General features: G+C 39.4%; 1 protein-coding gene and 1 non-coding gene across 8 annotated transcripts in view; both read left to right on the forward strand.

Annotated features, from left to right (window-relative positions):
* Positions 1–12: 12 nt before the first annotated feature.
* Uchl5 (ubiquitin C-terminal hydrolase L5) overlaps positions 13–23,018 on the forward strand; it is a 42,091-nt gene continuing 19,085 nt past the window's right edge. For 4 of the 7 annotated variants that reach the window (XR_012912065.1, XM_075988172.1, XM_075988171.1 and 1 more), the window contains exons 1-3: positions 21–223; positions 7,021–7,084; positions 8,497–8,602. Coding sequence is in view for 5 of the 7 variants with exons in the window: in XM_075988172.1 (XP_075844287.1) it covers positions 148–223; positions 7,021–7,084; positions 8,497–8,602 (246 nt within the window). In the remaining 2 variants the exon portion in view is untranslated. Of the gene's footprint in view, positions 224–7,020; positions 7,085–8,496; positions 8,603–23,018 lie in introns of all 7 variants that reach the window. The other 3 variants (XM_075988175.1, XM_075988176.1, XR_012912066.1) reach the window with 2 other exon arrangements.
* LOC142859252 (small nucleolar RNA U109) lies at positions 1,657–1,788 on the forward strand. Its single transcript, XR_012912165.1, has one exon. It is a non-coding gene; the product is annotated as a small nucleolar RNA U109 (small nucleolar RNA).

Below are 23,018 nucleotides of genomic sequence, written 5' to 3' on the forward strand. Positions count from 1 at the left end.
CGCCCGGAGGCTGTCGGGAAGTAGGCGGGGTGACGTGGGGTTGACGCTCGGCGGCGGGTTTTGCTGAGGTCCGCGGCCGGTAGCGGACTGGTGCTTGGGGGCTTCGGAGAGCGCGCGGTGGAAGTGGGGCGGCGTGTGGCCGGGGCCATGACGAGCAATGCCGGGGAGTGGTGTCTCATGGAAAGCGACCCCGGGGTCTTCACCGAGCTCATTAAAGGATTCGGTGAGCACCAAGGGGACCGTCCTGGGCCGGGGGTTCCGGGAGGAGGCCCACGGTGGGCCAGGTGGTCACCTGCCGCCCCCTCCCCCGACGCCCGGCGTCGGAGAAGTGACTTGAGGGACTGGAGTCGGCGAGCGTGGAAAGTAGGGCTGCCCTGGGCAGCCGCGTCTCCGCTGTGATCTTGGGAGCCGCACCACGAGGGAGGGCGAGGATCCCCTCTGCCTTGGCCACGGCTGTCTTCTCCGGACTTGGGACTCTACTTGAATTGACTCGAGCGCCTTCCTTCCCTGTCTCCCTCCCTCATCATCTCCTGCGCGCTTATTCTTGTCCTTTCCACTGTCCCTTGCCCGCGCGCAGAGCCTCCCTGTCCCCGGTGGGGGTCAGGTGCATCGCTCGGGCCGTCGGGGTGCGGAGCCTCCGCTCTAGGGTGTGCGTTTTCCAGGGTGGTGTCTGAGGCCCCAGCCGCCCAGGAACTCGAGATGCTAGTTTCTCGAAACAGAACTGTCACCTTTCGCTTGTGGGCACTTCCTCCGGACCTCCACGGATGCGACTCCGCGGCCCTGCACGCTGCGTCCCCGTTCTTTTGCTCCCTCCTTTTTGGCTTCCGGTGAAGTGAGTTTTCTCGAGGTAGTGCTTTCTCGCCTAGAGGCCACATGCTTACCTCTGAATTTCTTTCCGACTCTATTTCCTTCCGTACTAGTCAACCAATAGGACATTTTATCCTTACTTCCCTTATGTTCCCAGTCTCTTTGGGCTCCCCTCCCCATTTTAATTTTTTTCTCAAGTATTGTTTTTAACTTTGTTGTTAAAATTTGTATCGGAGATAGAGCAAACATTAATGTAGATCTTGTCTGTTGTACACGACTGAATAACTGGATATGTGGATTACCTAGCATATGTTCAACTGTACCTCCAGCATACAGTTAAGGATTGGGAAATTTTAATGAGAATAATTGCTGCTGGGAAGAACTGATAACTTAAACTATATTAGGTGTTCTTACATTGAGAGTATACAGAAAGTGTTTTAAGCATATAGATCATGGAAGAGCCAAGCAAAAGTAAGGTTAATCTGAATGTAGTTTAAGGAACGGCTAGCCAAGTCACTAAAACTATGGTGTAATGAATGGGCGGGAAGAGTATAGATCTTGGGTGAAAAGGTAAAATCATGCCATATTATATATCATATTGTATACATTGGGTTGCCCTGTAGTCACTAGGGACTTAACTTCAAAAAAAATTTGAGTGAAGGTCAAAAATATTGAAATAAAATTAGTTTGTGATTAAGATGGATTATGCCTACAGTATTCAGAGTTATGAAAGAATGAGATGAGAGAACCTTCTTGAAAATGGTAAGTTTGTGGGTGATTGGCTTGAGATGAAGTCATGGGCTACAGAGGAAGTAGAATTGGTATTTGCGTAATTATTTCAGTTTCAAGTTGCATGTGGAAATACCTTCTCCTCATTCTCTGGAGCAGGAATACACCCAGAACATGCTACATTAAAAAAGGAGTTCTTAGGGCTGCCAGCCTTAAGTAGAGGTTGAGCAGTAGTATATTTGTCCTACACAAACAAAAAATAATTAACAGGACTGCTGGTTTCCTGAATGCAGGAAAGAAGAAAGTGACTCCAGTTTTAGCCTGAGTTGCTAATAAAGTGCAGTTAGAATAGGCTTGATAGGAACGAAAACTCGGTCCGTTTTGATCCTTTATTGAATTTGAACTGTTTATAGGTTTATTGTTAAATTTTACCCTCAAAATCTTTTCGAGATAGGGTTTCTCTGTGTTAGAGCCTTAGCTTTCCTGGAACTAGCTCTGTAGACCATGCTGGCCTCGAACTCACAGAGATCCACTTGCTTCTGTCTCCCGAGTGCTAGGTTTAAAGGCAAGCGCCACCACTTCCTGGCTACCTTCTGAATCTTAACTTCCTTTAAAAAAGTTCACTTTAGATAGTGGCCCAAGTAAGTTTATTTTTAAATTAAAGCATGCAGTCTAGGGGTGGTGATAAAACAAGTAACCAAAAAACGGCTTGCTGCCCAAGCCAGATCACTTGAGTTCCATCCTCAGAAACGATGGTAGAAGGCGCTCACCGCTCCCAAAGTTGTCCTCAGAATTCCACACACTCATTGTGGCATAGGCACATTAGTACTCTCTCTCACACACACGATAACAAGAAATTAATATAGTCTACAGCCAGTTCCACGTATATGGAAACCTTGGCATTTGAAAATAATTTAGGTAAAGTTAGACATTTGAGTAATAATGTGGAATGTGTTTGTACATATTAAAAATAAAGCAATAGTTTATTAATAGATTGACTGCTAATGTAGAAGAACTTTGCAAAAAGTTAAATGAAGGTAGTTTATATCATCAAATGCTTCAAAGGAAGAAAAACCAACTTTATTCCAATTATTTCCATCTTTTTTCCTGCCCAGCTCTTGTATTTACAGTAGGGTTTGGAAGTTAATTCTTTTGAAAGTGAAACGCCTGTTTGTATTATGAATACTACTACTACAGGTTTCCTTGAAATGAACTCACTAACACTGACTAGACTAGTACCTACTCTGTACATACTTTTAGCTCACTGTTTTGATCCAGGTGTAGCAAGGTACTGAGGTCTTTATCTGGAGTGATTTCCTCATCTGTATCTACTGACCCATGCCTTAATACAGATGGGAATTACTTGGGTCCAATGTGATGTTTCCTTGAGATTAGGTCTTCTGTGATCACATTGAAGGTATATTTTACTTTATTCTGAGGAAAGAGACAAGTTAATACTTGGCTTTCATACAAGAAATGTAGTTTGGGGAGGTGCATAAGCATTGCTTATATTTATTGGGATCCCCCAAACAGGACTGATTATTTAAAGGGTATCTATCAGTCTCTGATTTAGGGCTCTTACTTAAGTTCAGATGGTATAGTCCTTTTTTTTTAAAGGTTGCTTATTCATATCACCAGTCATGTGGCATTGATCATATGTACCATAGGTTAACTGAGAATGGGGTTGAGGAAAACTTACCAGAGTGCTTTTTGTGGGGTGTATGGAAGCTGGAGTCATCTCTACTGCTTTTGGTAGACTTGGTGATGTTAAGAAAATGAAAAATTGTTTTGAAGCCATCTGTTGGAAGATGGCAGTTGTTTAAGGGAATAGCAGCATTTTGGGAGAATGCCATCAAATTAGTTTTTATAGAGAAGGAAAAATTATTGTTCTCTTTGGTTTGGAGAATCCTGATAGCCATACTCTTGGTTTGTAATACATGAGTTTATTAAGTATGTAGCAATTTAAAGTAAGAAAAAACGTAGCAAAAGATGGAAAGATATAGCATCAAGTCGGGACCGAAGAGATGGTGCGGTGATTAAGAACACGTATGCTTATAACTGCTTGTAACTCCAGCTCCAGGGGATCCTTCTCAAGGATACCTGAACTCATGCATATGCAGACATACTATTAAACTATTAAAAAATAAACACTTAGGAAAAAGCATCATTCTAGGCTTGTAGAGTTAGGTTGACTGAAAAGTTATGAGCACCAATTGCTTTTCAGAGGACCTGGATTTGATTCCTAGCACCCACATGGCAGCTCAATGAAACTGTAGCTCCAGTTCCAGTTCCAGGAGATTTGACCTCTGTAAGTACATAAATACATGTGCACATAAATACATGCAGGCAAAACACATAAAATAATAAATCCTAAAAAAAACCAAAACCAAAACATCCTCAGGTCTGAAAACACTGAGCAGAAATCCACTGGGGAAGTCCCTTTGAGGTAGCTGATTGGGCAGAGCAGATTGTCCCCTCCAGTGAGGCTTCGGGGAAAGAACAAATCACAGCTTTCACAACATCCAGCAGAGACTAATGGGGGAAGTTGAGGCCAATTTAATGACTTTTGCTAAGTACCTGTAATTTACGATTGTTCGTTTACTTTTGACTTGCTATATATTTAATAAAATCTCTCATTTAAAACCAAAAGTATGACTACTGTAAATCATTTTTTCTTGGCCAGGTATGGGAGGCTTATGCTGGAGAATCACAAATTCAAGGTCAACATAAGTTGATAGTGAAAATCTAGGGGAGTGGGGAGAAAAATGAGAATATTTTTGAAATTAGATTTGATGTTTTGTCAGGTTGTTGTGGCCCACGCCTTTAATTCCAGCACTTGGGAGACAGAAGCAGGCAGATCTCTGTGAGTTCAAGGCCAACCTTGTCTACAGAGTTAATTCTAGGACAGCTAGGGCTGTTACACAGAGAAACCCTGTTTCAAATAAACAAACAAACAAATAGTACATGGCCGTACCACCCTGAATGTGCCTGATCTTGTAAGCTAAGCAGGGTCGGGCCTAGTTAGTACTTGGATGGGAGACCGCATCGGAATACCGGGTGCTGCAGACTTTAATAAATAAACAAACAAACAAATAAATAAATGGACTTTTATGCTTCTATAAAACGACCTGTGTCAATATGTTAGTGCATAAATATTTCAAAATTTCTGTCATTTTAATATTAGAACCTCTAGAAGAGTGTTCTGGTTTGGATGACAGATTATATGATCATATGGTCTAGAATTTAGTTCAATTACTCATGGAAATGTTCTCATAGACATCTGTAGTAATGAATGATCTGTCCAACCCTGAGCTTGTAGACTGTGTCCTGTGTATCCTTCATATCTAACACATGCATTCTGCACTGTCTTTGGTTTGTACGTCTTTATCTCTTGGATTGTAAGGCTTATTAAGTGTTGCGGTGGTTTATTAATGCCTGTTCTTGACAGGGCCTACTACTTGTACCTGGCACACCAAAAGGATTTGATAAATCCTAGTACTTCATTAACTACAAAAATTCTTCCCTCATCTTTGTGTGTGTGTGTGTGTGTTTAGTACACATGTGTTTTTGGAGGCTAAAAGTTTCTTCAATTCCTCTCCACTTCAGTGTTTTGAGATGGGTTCTCTCATTGAACCTAGATCTTAACTGTTAACTAGGCCAGCTGGCCAATAAGCTCCAAAAATCTGCATGTCTCTTGCCACTCTCCTGCCCCCCAAGGGTTAGGAATATAGTAGCCTGCTGTCTTTTACTTTTTTTTTTGTGGGAACTGGGAATCCAAATTAAGGCTCTTCTGCCTGTTTGCAGGAACTACACTCCTTGATTATTCTCAACTTTTTATTTAATATAGAGTAGGAGAGTTAAGTTCTTGGTGTTTGGTATTGTTTTCCTCCCTCTGTGTGTAACAGGAATACATTTTTTTTTTAATTTTGCCTTAGACAAAACAGGTACTGGCTTTGATTTGTATATGTGCATGAGAAAAGCAAAGCTCTGATATCTTTCAAGTTTGAGCTTCAAGACAGCCAGGTGTGGTAGCTCAGACCTGTAATTCAGCACTTGAGAGAATGAAACAAGAGACATGAGGTGATAGGCATTTGAGCTTATGCTTTGGTTCTGTGCTAGGGACTGAATGGAGGAACTCTAACATTAAACTAGAGAACATTTAAGTTTTCTAGGAGGCCTGAAGGCTTCTTCAGTACTCACTTGAAAATAATCAGGAGTATTAGCTTTCCAGACAACTGCAAGCAAATGTTTTAATTAGTAGAAGCTCTGGTGAATTTAGGCTGACAACTTAGTATCTTGAATACTCTTCTGTGAGTTATATATACTCTGTAAGTATTAGAGAATCCATCTGAAATTGTTTGCACACTAGAGACATTGGTAGGCATAGTCATTTGTATGTATTGTGATACTAGCTAACATCGAGTGGCCTACAGTGTTAGGCACTGTTTTAAATATGTTTTATTTCATTTGTGCCTCACAACAGCTGTATGAGAATGAGGATATAGAGGCAAAATGGTCATGCATAGTAAATGGTTGAGTCATGATTCAAATTTAGCAGTTGGGGATGAGAGTTTACCACATGACTACTATAGTTCTTCTAGAATAAAGTTTCTTAATTGGGGATGACACTATTAGGTTATTCTGGAGGCCTCATTACAGGCTGGCCTTGAACTCTTGTATTTAAATTATACTGTGTTAGCTGTCTTTGAGTTTATTTTGTTAGCTCTGAGTACTGGGAACTTTAGATGTATTATCTCACCCAGCCAGATGATTTGTGTCCTGTATAATGTTTATCATTCTGTCTTCCTACTAGAGATCGGTGGTAAGTCATCTGTATTCTCCAGACTAGTGACAATAAAAAGGTCTCTATAGACATTACTGTATATTCCCAGGGGAGCAAAATCACTGCAGTTGGAAACTGGTGGTCTAGAAGATTGTGCTTGGGTTAGGAAAAGAGTGATGTAGGAGAGTCTTTTGTAGAAAATACATACATGGAATGTATTGAAAGTAAAGATAAAAAGTCACAGTTGTTCTTTCACACAAGAAAGTATATGATGATTTAAGAAGGGAGTTAAGGCTGAGTGTTGATGGCACACTCAGGAGTCAGAGATGGAATGGGGCACATCTCTGTGAGTTCAAGGCCAGGCCAGCCCGGTCTACAGAATGAGTTCCAGAACAGCCTGAGCTATTACACAGAGGAACCTTGTCTCGAAAAACCAAAAAAGAAGAGAGAGAGAGAGAGAGAGGTAAGAAACAGAGCTGAAAATTGAGATACATTGAAGGTAGAGATCATTTAGTTGCTGCTTTCACAGTAACTCACTGGGAAGCAATGTAGGCAGCAGTGGGCACTGGCTAGGAGTGGTAGTTGCTTTACCATTTTAGTTTGTCTTTGTCCTGGAATTGTCTTTCTTTTAGTTAGTGTGTTATTTATTGGTAAAGGAGAAAATAAGTTATTTGTTTTCTAAAGAAAATAATTTATTTCAGGTTGCCGAGGAGCTCAAGTAGAAGAAATATGGAGCTTAGAGCCTGAGAGTTTTGAAAAGTTAAAGTAAGTGAAGTTTTAGTTTTGTCTCTTCATTTTAGTGTTTTTTTTTTGTTGTTTGCTTCTTTTTTTTTTGGATCCTAGCAAGTGATCAAGTGATGGGTATATAGATACTTCTAGGCCAGGCCAACCTGTTTGTAGAGACTATGTAATAAGATTCTGTCTTTACAAACAAACAGAAAACATTAACTGTAGCTACAAATGGAGGACCAGATAAGTCTTCATTTGGGAGAGTTCTTTTTTTTTTTTTTCTGATTTTTCGAGATAGGGTTTCTCCATAGCTTTTGGTTCCTGTCCTGGAACTAGATCTTGTAGACCAGGCTGGCCTCGAACTCACAGAGATCCACCTGCCTCTGCCTCCCGAGTGCTGGGATTAAAGGCGTGTGCCACCACCGCCCGCCTAGGGAGAGTTCTTAGAGTCTTAGAATGGCCATAAGAAATAGACTTTTCAAGGGGAAAATAGCAGCTGGGTCTGCTGCCTCATTGTTTGTAATCTCAGTTTAGGAGGCAGAGGCAAAGGGCTGGGATGAGTTTGAGGCCAGTTTGGACTACAGAGTGAGACTTTGTTACCCAAAGCTTACAAAATAAATAAAATAGAAGTGGGGGGGGGTGCGTACTTATAGCTACAATACTGTTTTTAGTAGTTAGAAAAAGATGAATTTCTTTCTCCTGCTTTCATCTTGCCCGTAGAAAGAGCAGTGGTTGGATGAAATTCATTCTGGTTGCAATCAGGAAAGGTGAAGATGTATCATATGAACTGTATTTTAAAGTACAGTAAAGAATGTTTTTTTGAGAAGGAAGCTGTCAAAGATAAATCTTAATGACTTCATGTTTCTTATAAGTCTATTTAGAGTGAGTAACTTCATTATGTCTGAGATGGCAGTAGTCATTCAGACGGTAGTTTGAGGATTATATATATGTAAATTCAGTAATCATGCAAAAGTGTGTATAGTCAGCTGTTTTTATATAAATACTGTCTAGGAACTTTATTTGTACATACTGGAGTTTGATATAAATGAATAGCTTCCAGTTTTACTGTGTTATTTATTTTCAATTTCCCTTGTTTATGACATGTAGTTGCTCAGGCTGGCCTCAAACTCCTGTTCCTTTTTGTCTCTACCTCCCAAGTGCTGGGCTTGTGTTAGCATACTCACTCAGTTATTTTCCTATTTTTTTTAAAGTGATTTCACATAAGAATGAATCGATTCCAAATTTGAGAAAAAAAAACCCTATATAATTCTGTTCTAAATGATCTAGATTTTAAGCCCACATTCTAATGAATAAATGGCTGTTTTAGTTAAAAATTTTCCGTATTCGCTTAATTTAGTTAATTTGTATTCTTTGTGAAATAGCTGACTATGACTTAATATGTTGATGATGTGGTTTTGATGTTGCTAATTTAGTTTTTCATTTTGTAGGCCAGTTCATGGGCTAATTTTTCTTTTCAAGTGGCAGCCAGGAGAAGAACCTGCAGGCTCTGTGGTTCAGGACTCCAGACTTGAAACAATATTTTTTGCCAAGCAGGTATGGTCTGTAGATTGTCTGAAAAATTGCACAAGTCAAGGGACTCTGTGTATTGGCATCTAATTTAGTACTTTTCTTTTGTTGTGGGGTACCCTTGCACATTAAAAATTTATTGCCAGTAATTACTTTTGGATTATCTCTGAGACATTTAAAAGATGATTAATTGATTAAAATTTAACAAGATTGTTACATGTTAATATAAGTAACAAACTCAGGAGGTATAAGCACTCATTCTATAATATAGTTTTATGAGGCTCAAATAACATATTTTAAATGAAAATATAACTCTACCAAACCAAAATGTGAAAATGGTAAAAAGAAAAAAATCCATTGTTTTAAATCATCTCAAATATATATAATACCTGGATTAATGGCATCCGTGTAGATTGTTTCTTCATTAGTCTTTTGTTATGAGATCTTAAGCTCTTTTGGCTTTTTGAGGGACCCACCACCTAGCTTGTGGAGGCCCAAAAATGTGAGTCTATTTCCACCTTCTCTGAAGGTCAGAGAATTTTAGCTTGTTTAAAGTTGTTAATGAGTGTGGCTGCACACTCTTACCTAGAGCGGAGTTGCTTGGTGTTTTGGACATTGAGATGGCCATAAAGGTGGATCCACTCCACCCTGACCAAAGGTCAGAGAATTCAAGCTTCTGCTTTTTCTTTTGAATTAAGAGGTTTGACCTAGGGAGTGGCTGCCTGCTATATACTTGGTCCAGGGTGGATTCATTGTCTAAACAACAGAATGCTTTTCTTATGAATTAGTGACTTGATGTTTCAAAGGATTGAAGCAAGTAGCTGTTCCAGTTGTCCTTTGTATCATGTTAAAGCGGTCTCTTGCCTTCTCCCCGTGTTGTATTGGGGTATAAAAGTATGTGGAAAATAAAACGTGGCAGTTTCAGTACGAGAACTCCTCCAGTACTATCCTATGCTTCTGTTTTATTACTTTCACTCTTGTCTTTGTTCTCTTTACTATTTTTCTAATCCCCAAGTTCCTACCCTGGTAAGTGGTATACTTGTTGAAGCTGGTCTGACACCAGCTCCCTAATAAATCACACACATGCTTATACTTATGAATACTTGGCCTTAGCTTGGCTTGCTTTTTGCTAGCTTTTCTTAAGTTAAATTATCCCGACTACCGTTTGTTTCTGGGCTTTTATCTTTCTCTATTTCTGTATACCTTTCTTTACTTTCTCCATGGCTGGCTGTGTAGCTGGGTGGCTGGCCCCTGATGTCCACCACTCCTTGTTCCCTGTTCCTCATTGTCCCTCCTCCCAGGATTCTCCTATTTATATTCTCTGGCTGCCAGCCCCCGCCTATCATTGTTCCTGCCTTAATGTTGACTGTTCAGCTCTTTATTAGGACCATCAAGCATTTTAGACAAGCACAGTAACATAGCTTCACTTAAATGAATGCAGTGTAAACAAAAGTGCATCTGAAAGTAATATTCCACAACAGTTTCTTTTTGTTTGGTTTGCTTTGGTTGAAGTCAGTAAAGAAAATCTGCACTTTAATATGTGTGTAGTTAGGAGAGGAGTAATATATTTTTAGGTAACTGATGTTCTTTAACACTGTATGGAAACTCTCAAAGTGTTATTCTTAAAGTTATGTCAAACTGGGTGGTGGTGCTGCAGGTCTTTAATCCCAGAGTTTGGAGGTAGAGGCAGGTGGAACTCTGGTTGGAGGCCAGACTGGTCAATATAATGAGTTCATGCTCATCCAGGGCTATACAGTAAGACCTTGTCTCAAGAACAAAACCCAAAAACGTTAGTTGTTTTGTGAAATGAGCCTTTTGCTCTGTTAAATTCCTGTGGATTATTTTATCCTTTGTCATTTTTTTATTCTAAATGATTGTAAAACAATGTTATTTGGAAAACTCACTGTTTATATACTTCATTTAAATATTTATTTGATCGAACTGAGGATTGTAGCAAGTCACATTTGTTAAAAATCATTCTCTATATTAGAAAAATCATGTCATTAAGTTTGTAAACATAGGGTTTGTTCAGAGTTTTATAAATTTTATAAATAAAAAATTCTAATTTTTATTTGCAAGTTCAAATCAATGATAAGCACTCGTGAGATTTTCTTATAGGGTGCTATTATTTATTTTAAGAAATTTGTCAGATACTCTTGGTTGAAATCATGTTGGTTAGTCATTTATTCTTTCAAGTAAAAATGATGTTCCAGAAAAAAGGTATCAACTTAGCTTACAATTCAAACTATCACAGGGATTAAAGTTGTGTAAAAATTAGTTTAAAATTAAACTGCTTGCCGGGCGATGGTGGCGCACGCCTTTAATCCCAGCACTCGGGAGGCAGAGGCAGGCGGATCTCTGTGAGTTCCAGACCAGCCTGGTCTATAGAGCTAGTTCCAGGACAGGCTCCAAAGCCACAGAGAAACCCTGTCTCGAAAAACCACACACACAAAAAAAAAAAAAAAAAAAAACCTGCTTAATGCTACTGTTTGGGTTTTTTATTTTTATTTATTTTTTTAGTATCAGGAGTTATTCGTTATTATTGTTACCATTTTATTTTATTACTTTAAAATATATCAATCCAAATTCCCACTTCCTCCCCCCTCACTCCCCTCCCACTCCGTCCACAATCTTCCCCCCCCCCCACCTTCCTCCAATCTTAAGAGAGGGCAAAGCACCCTGCCCTGTGGAAAGTTGAAGGCCCTCCTCGCTACATCCAGATTGAGCAAGGTATACTTCCAAAGAGAATAGGATGCAGTAGAGACAAATCCCAGTGCCATTGTCATTGGCCCCTCAGTCTCTTCCAACTGTCAACCACATTCAGAGGGACTAGTTTGATCCCATGCTCATTCATTCCCAGTCCAGTTGGAGTTGGTGAGCTCCCATTAGCTCAGGCACACTGTCTCAGTGGGTAAACCCCTCATGGTCTTGACTTCCTTGGTCATAGTCTCCCTCCTTCCACTCTTCAACTGGACCTTGGGAGCTCAGTCCAGTGCTCCAATGTGGGTCTCTGTCTCTGTTTCCATCTATTGTTGGATGAAGGTTCTATGGTGATATTTAAGATAATCATCAGTCTGACTACAGGACAAGGCCAGTTCAGGCACCCTCTCCTCTATTGCTTAGGGTCTTAGCTGGGGTCATCCTTGTGGATTCCTGGCAATTTTTCTAGAGCCAGGTTTCTTTGCCAACCCCAAAATGGCTCCCTCAATCAAGATATCTCTTTCCTTGCTCTCATATCTGTCCTTCCTCCATCTCCACTATCCCATTCCTTCAAGCTCTCCCCAACCCTCCCCTTCTCCCCCTTTTTTTCCCTTCTCCCCTTCCCTCTTCCCCCCAGCCCAATGCTCCCAAAATTTGTCAGGCGATTTTTTTCTGCTTCCAATTTTCAGGTGGATCTATATATGTTTTTCTTTGGGTTCACCTTATTACTTAGCTTCTAGGATCATGAACTATAGTCCTTTGTTTATGGCTAGTATCCACTAATGAGTGAGTACATACCATATTCATATTTTTGGGTCTGGGTTATCTCACTCAGAATAGTATTTTCCAATTCCATCCATTTGCATGCAAAATTCAAGATGTCGTTTTTTACCGCTGAGTAGTACTCTAATGTGTAGATGTGCCACACTTTCTTTATCCATTCTTCCGTTGAAGGACATCTAGGTTGTTTTTAAAAATACTCCATTACTTTTATGCCATCAGCAAATGGAAAAGCAGGGGAAAATGTGAAAACTGCCTTAGAATTACAATAGAAGTAATTGAACTTAGAAAGGATTTTTGTTCTTCCTAGAGATTTATCTTCACACTTTCAGAACTGCTCTTGTTTATACAGTGATCAGGAAAACGTTAAATCCACGTTAGATTTCCTTCATATAACTGGCCCATTGTTCTGAAAAGTTGAAAAAGAAATAGTTTAGTTTGCTGGTTTGATCAGTGTTTGAAATCCAAGCCAAAAAATTATTTAAGTTTAAAAATTGTGATTGTTTCTGATATCCTCAAATCATGTATAAACATAGGAATTTATTTTAGTTCCTACCTGTTAGCTCACACTGTAGCTCTTAAGAACCTTTGGTAACCTCTCTGGTTTTTTTCTCCTTTCCATTTGTTTATTTATTCTTGGTCTCTTTCTATTTTTCTTTAACTTCTGAATTTCATATATTTAAGAGAAGTTAGAATTTCTTTGTTCTTTCTGGAAAATATGCTTTTATTACTGAGTTAAAATGTTACTTCCAAAAGTGTAGAATTATAATTATGACCATAAACACCTTTATAATCCCACACTGAGAGGAAGAGCATGGCCCTCTTGATTTCATCTCGCATGGTTCCCAGGGCCTCCTGAGGTGACACAGACCACAGACAACCACACAGCCCCAGCTGTAGGTAGGCCACGGACCCAGACATGGCCTACAACATCAGCTTGGGTCACTAGACATCCTTTCTCTGGGTGAAGGGACTTGTCACTCAGGTGGGAATGGTTGTGGCCCTAACCTTGGGCCTCTATGTGACCTTTGGTAGCGGTGCAGGACCCGGACTTCAGCACAGACTCCAGCCATGGTAGAACCATGGACCCTCACTTGGTCCTCATCAGTGATTGGGTCTGGATGTCACCACTGCCCCAGTGGCAGGATGGCCCTGAGACACCTACATGGCCCTTGATCTCTGTTGACTCCATGGCTTTCTATGGTAACAGGTGTATTGGACATCAGCACAGATCCAAGATATAGTAGGGCCACAGACCCTAACATGACCCTCAGCAGCAACCTGGACCCAGATGACACTTTGACCCCGGGTGGCAGCACAGTCCACCCATATCTGTATGGCCCCTGCTGTGATGTGGCCCTCAGAGTCCAACCAAGTTGCAGTCTCTGGTCCAGATCTCGGACTTCTGTATTGGCCCTAGTGGCAACCTGGGCCACAGACTTCAACAGAGACCCTGACTACGGCTGGGACATAGACCCAGACATGGCCTCAGGCAGCCCCTCGGCCTGATTGACATCCTAACTCCAAGTGGTAGCTCTGGCAACTTGTATTAGGATGACTTTGGTAGAAGTATGGCCCCCATACACAAATGAGGCCATAGGTTGCAACCCAGTCTCAGGCTTCATGTGGCCTTTCATGGCTCCCTTTGACATGGGGGTCAACATAGACCTCAGCTGTGGTAGGACCCCGAACCCAGACATGGTCCTTGACAGTAGCCTAGACCTGGTTGTCTTTATAGTCCCAAGTGACAGCAAAGGCCATCCTGGTCAGTATGGCCCCAGCAGCAGCCTGGATCGTTGACTCAAACATGGATGAAGGAGGCAGCCCAGGCTGCTGGAATCAGCAAACACTTGGTAGCACCAGGAGACATGGACATCAAACACAGACCATGGCTGTTGTTAGACAGGGACCCCATATAGTCCTTGGCAGCAGCTCGGCCCAGACATCATCATCATAATGGCACTAGGTGGCAAGTAGATCTTTCCTTCAGTCTACTCCTCACTGCCGTCACCATGGATTGATGGGGCAAACAGACCAGCTCCTCAGTCTACTCACCACCATCATAGGTGCCACCATCCAGGTAGCCAGCAGATCTGCCCTCATGCATATCTACCTACCTGCCACATGCATTGCCTGCAGAGGCCAGAAGAGGGCATCGGATCCTCTGGAACTAGAGTTAGAGACAATTGCTAACCACCATGTGGGTGCTAGGATCAAACTCCAGTCCTTTAGAAGAGGAGTTAGTGCTCTTAATCACTGAGCCATCTGTCCAGCCCCCTGGGTTAAATTTCTTTCTTAACATTATTTAATATTTTATTTGTATTGTACTATTATACTATCTTTAAGATGTCAAATTACTGGTTTCTTAATATTATGTTTTATGAGAGGCTGTGAAGAGAATTATTACATAAATACATCATCTATGATTATGTTTCAAGAGCTTTAAGGTTTGCAGTGAAGAGTATTTAGACTTTTAGGGGCATATTCTGAAATTTAAATACTGCATTTGAACTGGATGTGATTGTACGTTGAAAGCTGAAGCATTACATTGCAGTAATATGTTTGTACAAAATCCTCTTGTCATGTTACTGACAGCTAAGTCATGATTTACTAACTGTCTTTTTGTTTGTCTGACTACATCTTTTCTGCCTGTCAGGAGAGAGTTGATTGAGTAGTTAGAAAGACTTGTAGGCTTCACCAAAAACTGTTAGACTCACCAGCTATGGTTTACTAGAGCTGATATACAGATAAAAATCAATAAAAGTTATTTGAAGCAAAATCCAGAAAAGTTCCAAGGGTGGAACTTCCAGTTATATTCTGCCAGTGGTGTTACAAATCATACTGACTTTTCACTCAATGCTTTTTGACACTCGTTAGGGAAATTCCTAATGATTTGTAGTGGTGATGGGTTTTATAGATCTGATTGGTTATTCATGTAGGTTACCTTAGTCTCCTGCCCATAGGAGATAGAAATGATAATGCTGACCCAAAGTTCCCACTCTAAGGTACATTGTTAGCATATGAGTATGGCACAAAGCTCCTATATAAAGACATCTTTCTCAGGCATCACTTTTCAAGAACCCCTAGGCAGAGATGAACCAAGGAGTCAAACTTTTGAAGGCAAAGTTATTAACTGAATAAATAAAAAGCAATTTGTCCTTGTTGAGGAGTGTGACACAAATTCTAATAATAAAATTTAATAATAAAAATCCAGAGTCAGATATTAGGGGAGAAAGCTGAGAGATCAGAGTACAGCCAACTATTTGAGAGACCTTTTACCTCTTTGAATCCTCAGACTAAAAGGGCAGTCCTGCCCTTACACTACATCTTCAAACTGCATCTATGTCCACCAAACCTCAGACTTCAGGGATGATCCTCAAACTGCAGGGATAGTCCTCAGAGTGCACTGAGCTCTTGTCTCCTTCCACCTTATATTTCTCTTTCCACCAAGCCATAACATTCCTGTCTCTACTTCTCTAGTTCTGGGATTAAATGCCTAGGATCCCAAGTGCTAGAATCACCTTTGTTTGAGTTCTGTTTCGTTTTTAGATGTTTCAATTTTGTTTAGCCCAGGGTGACCTTGAACTAACAGAGATCCCTCTGCCTCTTGTCTCCAGAGTCCCTGGCCTGTATGGCTGACTAGTAGGGCTGCTTTACCCTCTGATCTTCAGATGAGCTTTATTTGTTAAAACACAAACAAAATACCACTACAGAGGAGGTCTGAGCAAACTGAGTAAGTAGTATTTCAGCTGAAACTGTAGGTTAAGTAGGTATTAACTGGAGGAAGAGGCAGAGGGTCATTTTAGACTAATGACAGCTTCATGGTAAAAGGAAATATGACTAGTAAAAGATTATAAAAGGCCAGTAGCTAATTATGGAGAACAATGGGGAGATGTCATGTTATATGCAACAGTTTTTCTTTTAATTGATATTTATTGAGCTCTACATTTTTCTCTGCTCCCCTCCCTGCCTCTCCCTTCCCCCCCTTCAACACTCCCCCAAGGTCCCCATGCTCCCAATTTACTCAGGAGATCTTGTCTTTTTCTACTTTCTACTTCTCATGTAGATTAGATCTATGTAAGTCTCTCTTAGTGTCCTCATTGTTGTCTAAGTTCTCTGGGATTGTGGTTTGTAGACTGGCTTTTTTTTTTTTATGCTTAAAAACCACCTAAGAGTGAGTACATGTGATAATTGTCTTTCTGTGTCTGTGTTACCTCACTCAAAACAATGTTTTCTAGCTCCATCCATTTTCCTGCAAAATTCAAGCTGTCATTTTTTTTTCTGCTGTGTAGTACTCTATTGTGTAAATGTTCCACATTTTCCTTATCCATTCTTGGATTGAGGGGCATTTAGGTTGTTTCCAGATTCTGACTATGACAAACAAAGCTGCTATGAGCATAGTTGAGCACATGTCCTTGTAGCACAATTGAGCATCCTTTGGATATATACCCAAAAGTGGTATTGTTGGGTCTTGAGGAAGGTTGTTTCCTAAAATCGCCACACATCCAAAGGGGTTGTACCAGCTTACATTCCCACCAGCAATGCAGAAGTGTTCCCTTTTTCTCACAACCTCTCCAGCATAAGTTGTCCTCAGTGTTTTTGATCTTGGTCACTCTTTCAGGTATAAGATGGAATCTCAGAGTTGTTTTGATTTGCATTTCTCTGATGACTAAGGATGTTGAACATTTCCTTAAGTGTCTTTTAGCCATTTTGGATTCCTCTGTTGAGAGTTCTCTGTTGAGGTCTGTACTCCATTTTTTTTATTGGATTATGTGTTCTTTTGGTGTCCAATTTCTTGAGTTCTTTGTATATTTTGGAGATCAGACCTCTCTCTGATATGGGGTTAGTGAAGATCTTTTCCCATTCTGTAGGCTGTTGTTTCGTCTTGTTGACCGTGTCCCTTGCTTTACAGAAGCTTTTCCGTTTCAGGAGGTTCCATTTATTTGTTGTTTCTCTCAGTGTCTGTGCTGCTGGGGTTCTATTTAGGAAGTGGTTCCCTGTGCCAATGCATTCAAGTACTTCCCACATCCCTGCATCTGTGGGATGAAGCCGACTTGATCATGGAAGATGATGGTTCTGATGTGTTCTTGGATTCGATTTGCTAGTACTTTATTTAGTATTTTTGCATCAATGTTCATGAGTCAGATTGGTCTGTAATTCTCTTTTTTAGTAATGTCTTTCTGTGGTTTGGGTATCAGGGTAATTGTAGCTTCATAAAAAGAGTTTGGCAATGTTCCTTCTGTTTCTGTTGTGTGGAACAATTTGAGGAGTATTGGTATTAGTTCTTTGAAAGTCTTGTGGAATTCTGAGCTAAAACCATCTGGTCCTGGGCTTTTTTTGGTTGGGAGACTTTTGATGACTGTTTTTATTTCTTCAGCAGTTATAGGTCTGTTTAGTTTGCTTATCTGGTCTTGATTTAATTTTGGTAAGTGATATTTATCCAGAAAGTTGTCCACTTCCTTTAAGTTTTCCAATTTTGTGGAGTACAGGTTTTCGAAATATGACTTGATGATTCTCTGTATTTACTCTTGACTGTTGTTATGTCCCCCTTTTCATTTCTGATTTTGTTAATTTGGATATTCTCTCTGCCTTTTGGTTAGCTTTGATAAAGGTTTGTCTATTTTGTTGATTTTTCTCGAAGAACCAGCTCTTTGTCTCCTTGATTCTTTGTATTTTCTTTATTTCCATTTTGTTGATTTCAGTTCTCACTTTATTTTCTGCCATCTAGTTTTTTTTTAGGTGAGTTTGCTTCTTTTGTTTTAAAGTTTTCAAATGTTTTGTTAATTCACTAGTGTGGGATTTTTCCAGTTTCTTTATGTAGGTGTTTAGTGCTATGAACTTTCCTCTTAAACACTACTTTCATTGTGTCCCATAAATTTGGGTTTGTTGTGTGGTCATTTTCATTGAACTTTAGGAAGTTTTTAATTTCTCCCTTTATTTCTTCCTTGACCCATTGATGATTCAGGTGAGCATTGTTTAATTTCCATCTGTTTGTGGGTTTTCTGGAATTAGTCTTGCTGTTAACTTCTAGTTTTATACCATGGTGATCTGATAAGGTACATTGGGTTATTCCATTTTTTTTTGTATTTGTTGAAGTTTGTTTTGTTACGCAACAGTTTTGTTCCTTTGTGCATGTCTGCTATTTCAGAGGTTTCTTTATGGTCCAAGATCATTGCCCGAGTTTGGTCCTTCTACCACAGTTCCAGATTTCAGATGGTAGAAAGCAGGCAGCATACTCTGTTGTCTTTATGGACATTTGTATAATTTGTCACTGTTACATGCTTACTTCTTTTAAAATAAAGCTTGGTAACTTGAATTAGCAAAGGAAACTAAGAAGATTGTCTCTATTTCAGGTCACCATTGGGCATTCAACTCTTATTCAAAAAACAAAGATAGATACTAGGAAACAACTGTCAAATTATACCTGAAGGAAAGGGACAGATCACATAGTGTATTTTAGGTTGATTGACACTTTCCTTTTTTTTTTCTTATTAAGAATCAGTGAAACATTTTAGAATTATACAGTGGAAAAAAATAAGTTTCTCAAGGTTTTAAAATTCCTACATGTTATCTATGAGATTCAGGGACAATAAATCAGTATTCCTAGGACTTTTGATTTTTTTAAACATCTAAAAATCTTAATACTATTATTTGAGAGACTTTTATTGCTTGAGAATTTCATATATACATATAATATGTATTGGTCAAATCCACCCCTCATGCCTTTCTACTCACTTCCTCCCTTTAGCTCCTCTAATAACCTTGTTTCTGTCCCAATCTCGTGTACTCTGCTTTTAAGCCCACCAAGTCTACTGAGTGTTGCCTATATGTGCAAGGGTATAGGGCTGTGCCAGAGTAGTCTCTGAAGGAACACGTTCCTGAATAAAACCACCTCTTCTCTCCTCCAACAGCCATCAGTAAGTAGCCTTTAGCTCCCCAAATGTCCCCATATGTATAGGACTTCATGAACCCCTCCCCCATCTGTGCTAGTATGCTAACTTGATCTGCAGAGACCTTAAGCATGTAGTCATAGCCACTGTGAGTTCATGTGTGCAGCAGCCTTCATTAAGATTCTTCTCTCTATTCTGTGAATAATAGTAAGCTATTAAAATGGTTTTCAGGGCTGGAGAGATGGCTCAGTGGTTAAGAGCATTGCATGCTCTTCCAAAGGACCCAAGTTCGGTTCCCAGCAACCACATGGAGGCTCATAACCATCTGTAATGAGGTCTGGTGTCCTCTTCTATCCTGCAGGCATATATGCAAAACAGAATATTGTATCCATAATAAATAAATAAATATTAAAAAAAATAAAATGGTTTTCAGAAAGATGACATGATAAAATTTTCATTTAGAAAATCAGCTTGGTTACATTGCAAGGATGCATTTTTGACATGTTGTAGATTATAAGCATAGATATTAATAAAATGCCAGTTGAGAATAAGCAAGACTGAAAGTAGAGATGGATGTAGATTTGAATATATTTAATACTTAAGAAGTAAAGTAACTAGCATTATGTGAGTAGATTGAGAAAATGGAGGAGGAAGACAGTAGTGATGCCTTTATTTTTCTTAATTTGCTGAGAATACAAAGAATTAATAATGTGTATTTATACTTGATTTATAACAAATTTATGGTTTATATCTTGATTGATAACAAATTTATGATTGGCTCATAGTTTATCTATTTATTTGGCTATTGTTTATTTAAAGTACAATAAATACCTAAGAATATGAATAAACTTCTTGTATTTTCCTCTGTCTTACTGTTTCTAATGTAATCTGTATTTTCCCTCTCTTCATTCAACGTAGCCATCGTGTGGAATTCTGTGTCTTGTTCACCTTTGCCACTCTGTGTGTGTATGTGTGTATGTTTCTCCGTATCTGTACATGTGTGCATTTGTGTATGGAGGCCAGAGCCCAGTCACGGGCATTCCTCAGGCACCATCGACTTTTTTGAGTAAAGATCACCCACTAGCCCAGAACTCAGCAAATAGGCTAGGCTACCTGTCCATGGAACTCAGGTATCTACTTACCTCTACTTCCCCAGCACTGAGATTCTGGGCATGATTGTTATGCCATTATTTTTTTTTTTTTAATGTGAGTTCTGGGGTGTAGCATGAATAATAAAATCTCAGAGACAGATATTGGGGTTCAACCTGAAGATCAGAAAAGGAAAGCAGCCAAGCCAAGAGAGATCTTAACATACCAAGGCTCAGACAAAAGGGCGATCCTGCAGTGCTCGCCACCCACATCAAATCCACACTCCACTGAGTTCCCGTCTCTTCCCCAGCCATAACACTCCATCTCCACCTTCCTAGTGTTGTGATTAAAAGTGTGGGATCCCAAGTTCTGGGATCACCTTTGTATGAGCTGTTTCTCTTTTAGATTCAACCTAAGGTGGCCTTGAACTCAGAGAGATCCCTCTTCCTCTGTCTCCCAAGTCCTGGGATTAAAGGTGTGTGCCACCACTCCCTGGCCTTTATGGCTGACTATTATGCTTTGTCTTCTGATCTTCAGGCAAGCTTTATTTATTCAAACACAAATATTATACTACTACCTTATTTTTCAAACACTTTATTGACTGAACTTTCTCCCCAGGATTCTTGTTTGCATTTTTAAATAGTTTTTGTAATTTTACAAACTTTAAAAGGAATATATATGTATATTTTTACTTAGTAAAAAGTATGCTATATGTAATTTTGAGATACTTTTTCACTCATTAAATTCCATGCATAAGTTGTCAGTATAATTCATTTATTTTGTGTGTTATAGAATCTGCATGTACTTTGCTACTATTGATTGATATTTGTGTTTTCTTCTCTGTATATTTCTTTTTATTTGTTTGTTTTATGTTTGTTTGTTTTTTGAGTTTTTTTGAGATAGGGTTTCTTTGCAGTTTTGGAGTCAGTCCTGGAACTAACTCTTGTAGACTAGGCTGGTCTCGAACTCAGAGAAACCCGCCTGCCTCTGCCTCCCGAGTGTGGGATTAAAGGTGGGCGCCATCACTGCCTGGCCTGTTTTTTGTTTTTTTAAGACAAGGTTTCTCTGTGTAGCCCTGGCCATTCTGGAACTCATTCTGTAGACCAGGTTGGCCTTGAACTTAGAGATGCGCTTGTGCTGTCTGCCAGTGCTAGGTTTAATTTTTGTCTCCTATTTTGTTTGTGTAAATTTTTCATGTATCTCCATAAATAGAATGATGGCTTTGTGTAATATATAGATGTGCAATTTAGGAGAAAATATTAAACACATTCCCTGAAACAGCAGCTCTGGTTTACAGTACTCCTCGCAAAGTATAAGAATTGAAAGCTGGGAGTGAACAAGATGGCTCAGCAGGTGAAAGAGCTTGCCACCAGACCTACCAGCCTGGTTCAGTTCTGAACCTCTGTGTGGAGGAAAGAAACCTGCTCTTTTTTCTCATCTTACTGTTATGTTTCTTTGAGGAATAGCGTTTCTTGTAGAGTCAGTGCTTTTTATACTTGATTTCAGAAATTGTCCTCTTTCCGGTTATAAAGGGTATTTATCTATATAGTATAGTTTTCTGGATATAGGTTTTGATATAGTAGTGTGAAGAAGATGTCCAGCTTTTTGGTTTTCATGTAGATTACTATTCTTTTTCCTTACTTGATTTGTTAAACATTTATCTCTCTTTTTTTTTAAAGACAAGCTCTGCAAAAGCTGCTTTTTTTTAAAAAAAGATTTATTTATTTATTATGTATACAATGTTTTGCCTACATGTGTCCCTGCAGGCCAGAAGTTGGCACCAGATCTTATTAGAGATGGTTGTAAGCCACCATGTGGTTGCTGGGAATTGAACTCAGGACCTCTGGTAGAACAATCAGTGCTCTTAACCGCTGAACCATCTCTCCAGCCCCTATTTCCTTGTTTTATGTTATACCTATGTTGTACCCCAAAGTTCTATGTCTGTGTTGAAGAGTATATTGCTTGGACTCTGATCCATCCACTGATATATCTCATTATACACTGTCTTAATACCTTTGCTTCTTCATAAATGCCAGTAACTAGTAGGTCTTCTTCCTTACTTTTTTCCAAGAATATGCCTGCTGTAATTGTCTCTATGGCCATCTAAATTATTATGTCACCTACAAGTAATAGGAGTTGTATGTTTTCTAAACCTTTGGGCTCATTTACCTACAATAAAATCATTGAGACTTTGAAAGGACTACTTCTACTGTTACTCTATTTAGTATACTGACTTTGCCTTGTTTTGTAACTTTGTTTTTTTAAATAACAAAGTATTACCATTAGTTTATTGTTTTTATTATGAAAAGATACTGTACTTTTTTTGAGACAGGGTTTCTCTGTATGTTTTGGAGCCTGTCATGGAATTTGCTCTGTAGATCAGACTGGCCTCGAACTCACAGAGATCCGCCTGCCTCTGCCTCCCAAGCGTTGGGATTAAAGACATGTGCCACTACCGCTCGGTTGATACTGTACTTTTTATATTTCTGTTTAGATTATCAAGGTTAGTACTCCCCATTTAATAGGTTACTATGGCTAATGCTGGTGAATTTTTCTCTTATAACCTTTCTATACCTTCACTGACCAGCTGGTCATAATGTGGTCCATCTTTATGACTGAATTAAATATTGTTGTAGTTTGCTTAAAGTTTTTAAATTATTATTTATAAATGATATGTGCCTTAATTTTTCAAAATAGTTTTGGCTGGATTAGTTTTAGTATTAGGGCCATGGTAATTCAGTGAAATAAGTTGGAATTTATTTTATTTTTATTATCTTGAAGAATTTTTATAAAGTTAGGATGATTGTTTTTCAGTGCTAGGCATAGTGACCCACCCCTTTAAACCCTGCACTCAGGAGGTAGAGGCAGGCAACTCTGAGAGTTCGAGGCCAGCCTGGTGAGACCCTATCTTGAAAAAGTAAAGCAGAACAACAACAAACAAGATGATTTCCCCCCCAAATTTCGGTAGATTTGGCCTGTAAGAT

The sequence above is a fragment of the Microtus pennsylvanicus genome, chromosome 10 (genome assembly GCF_037038515.1).
Source record: "Microtus pennsylvanicus isolate mMicPen1 chromosome 10, mMicPen1.hap1, whole genome shotgun sequence".
Classification (NCBI taxonomy): domain Eukaryota; kingdom Metazoa; phylum Chordata; class Mammalia; order Rodentia; family Cricetidae; genus Microtus; species Microtus pennsylvanicus.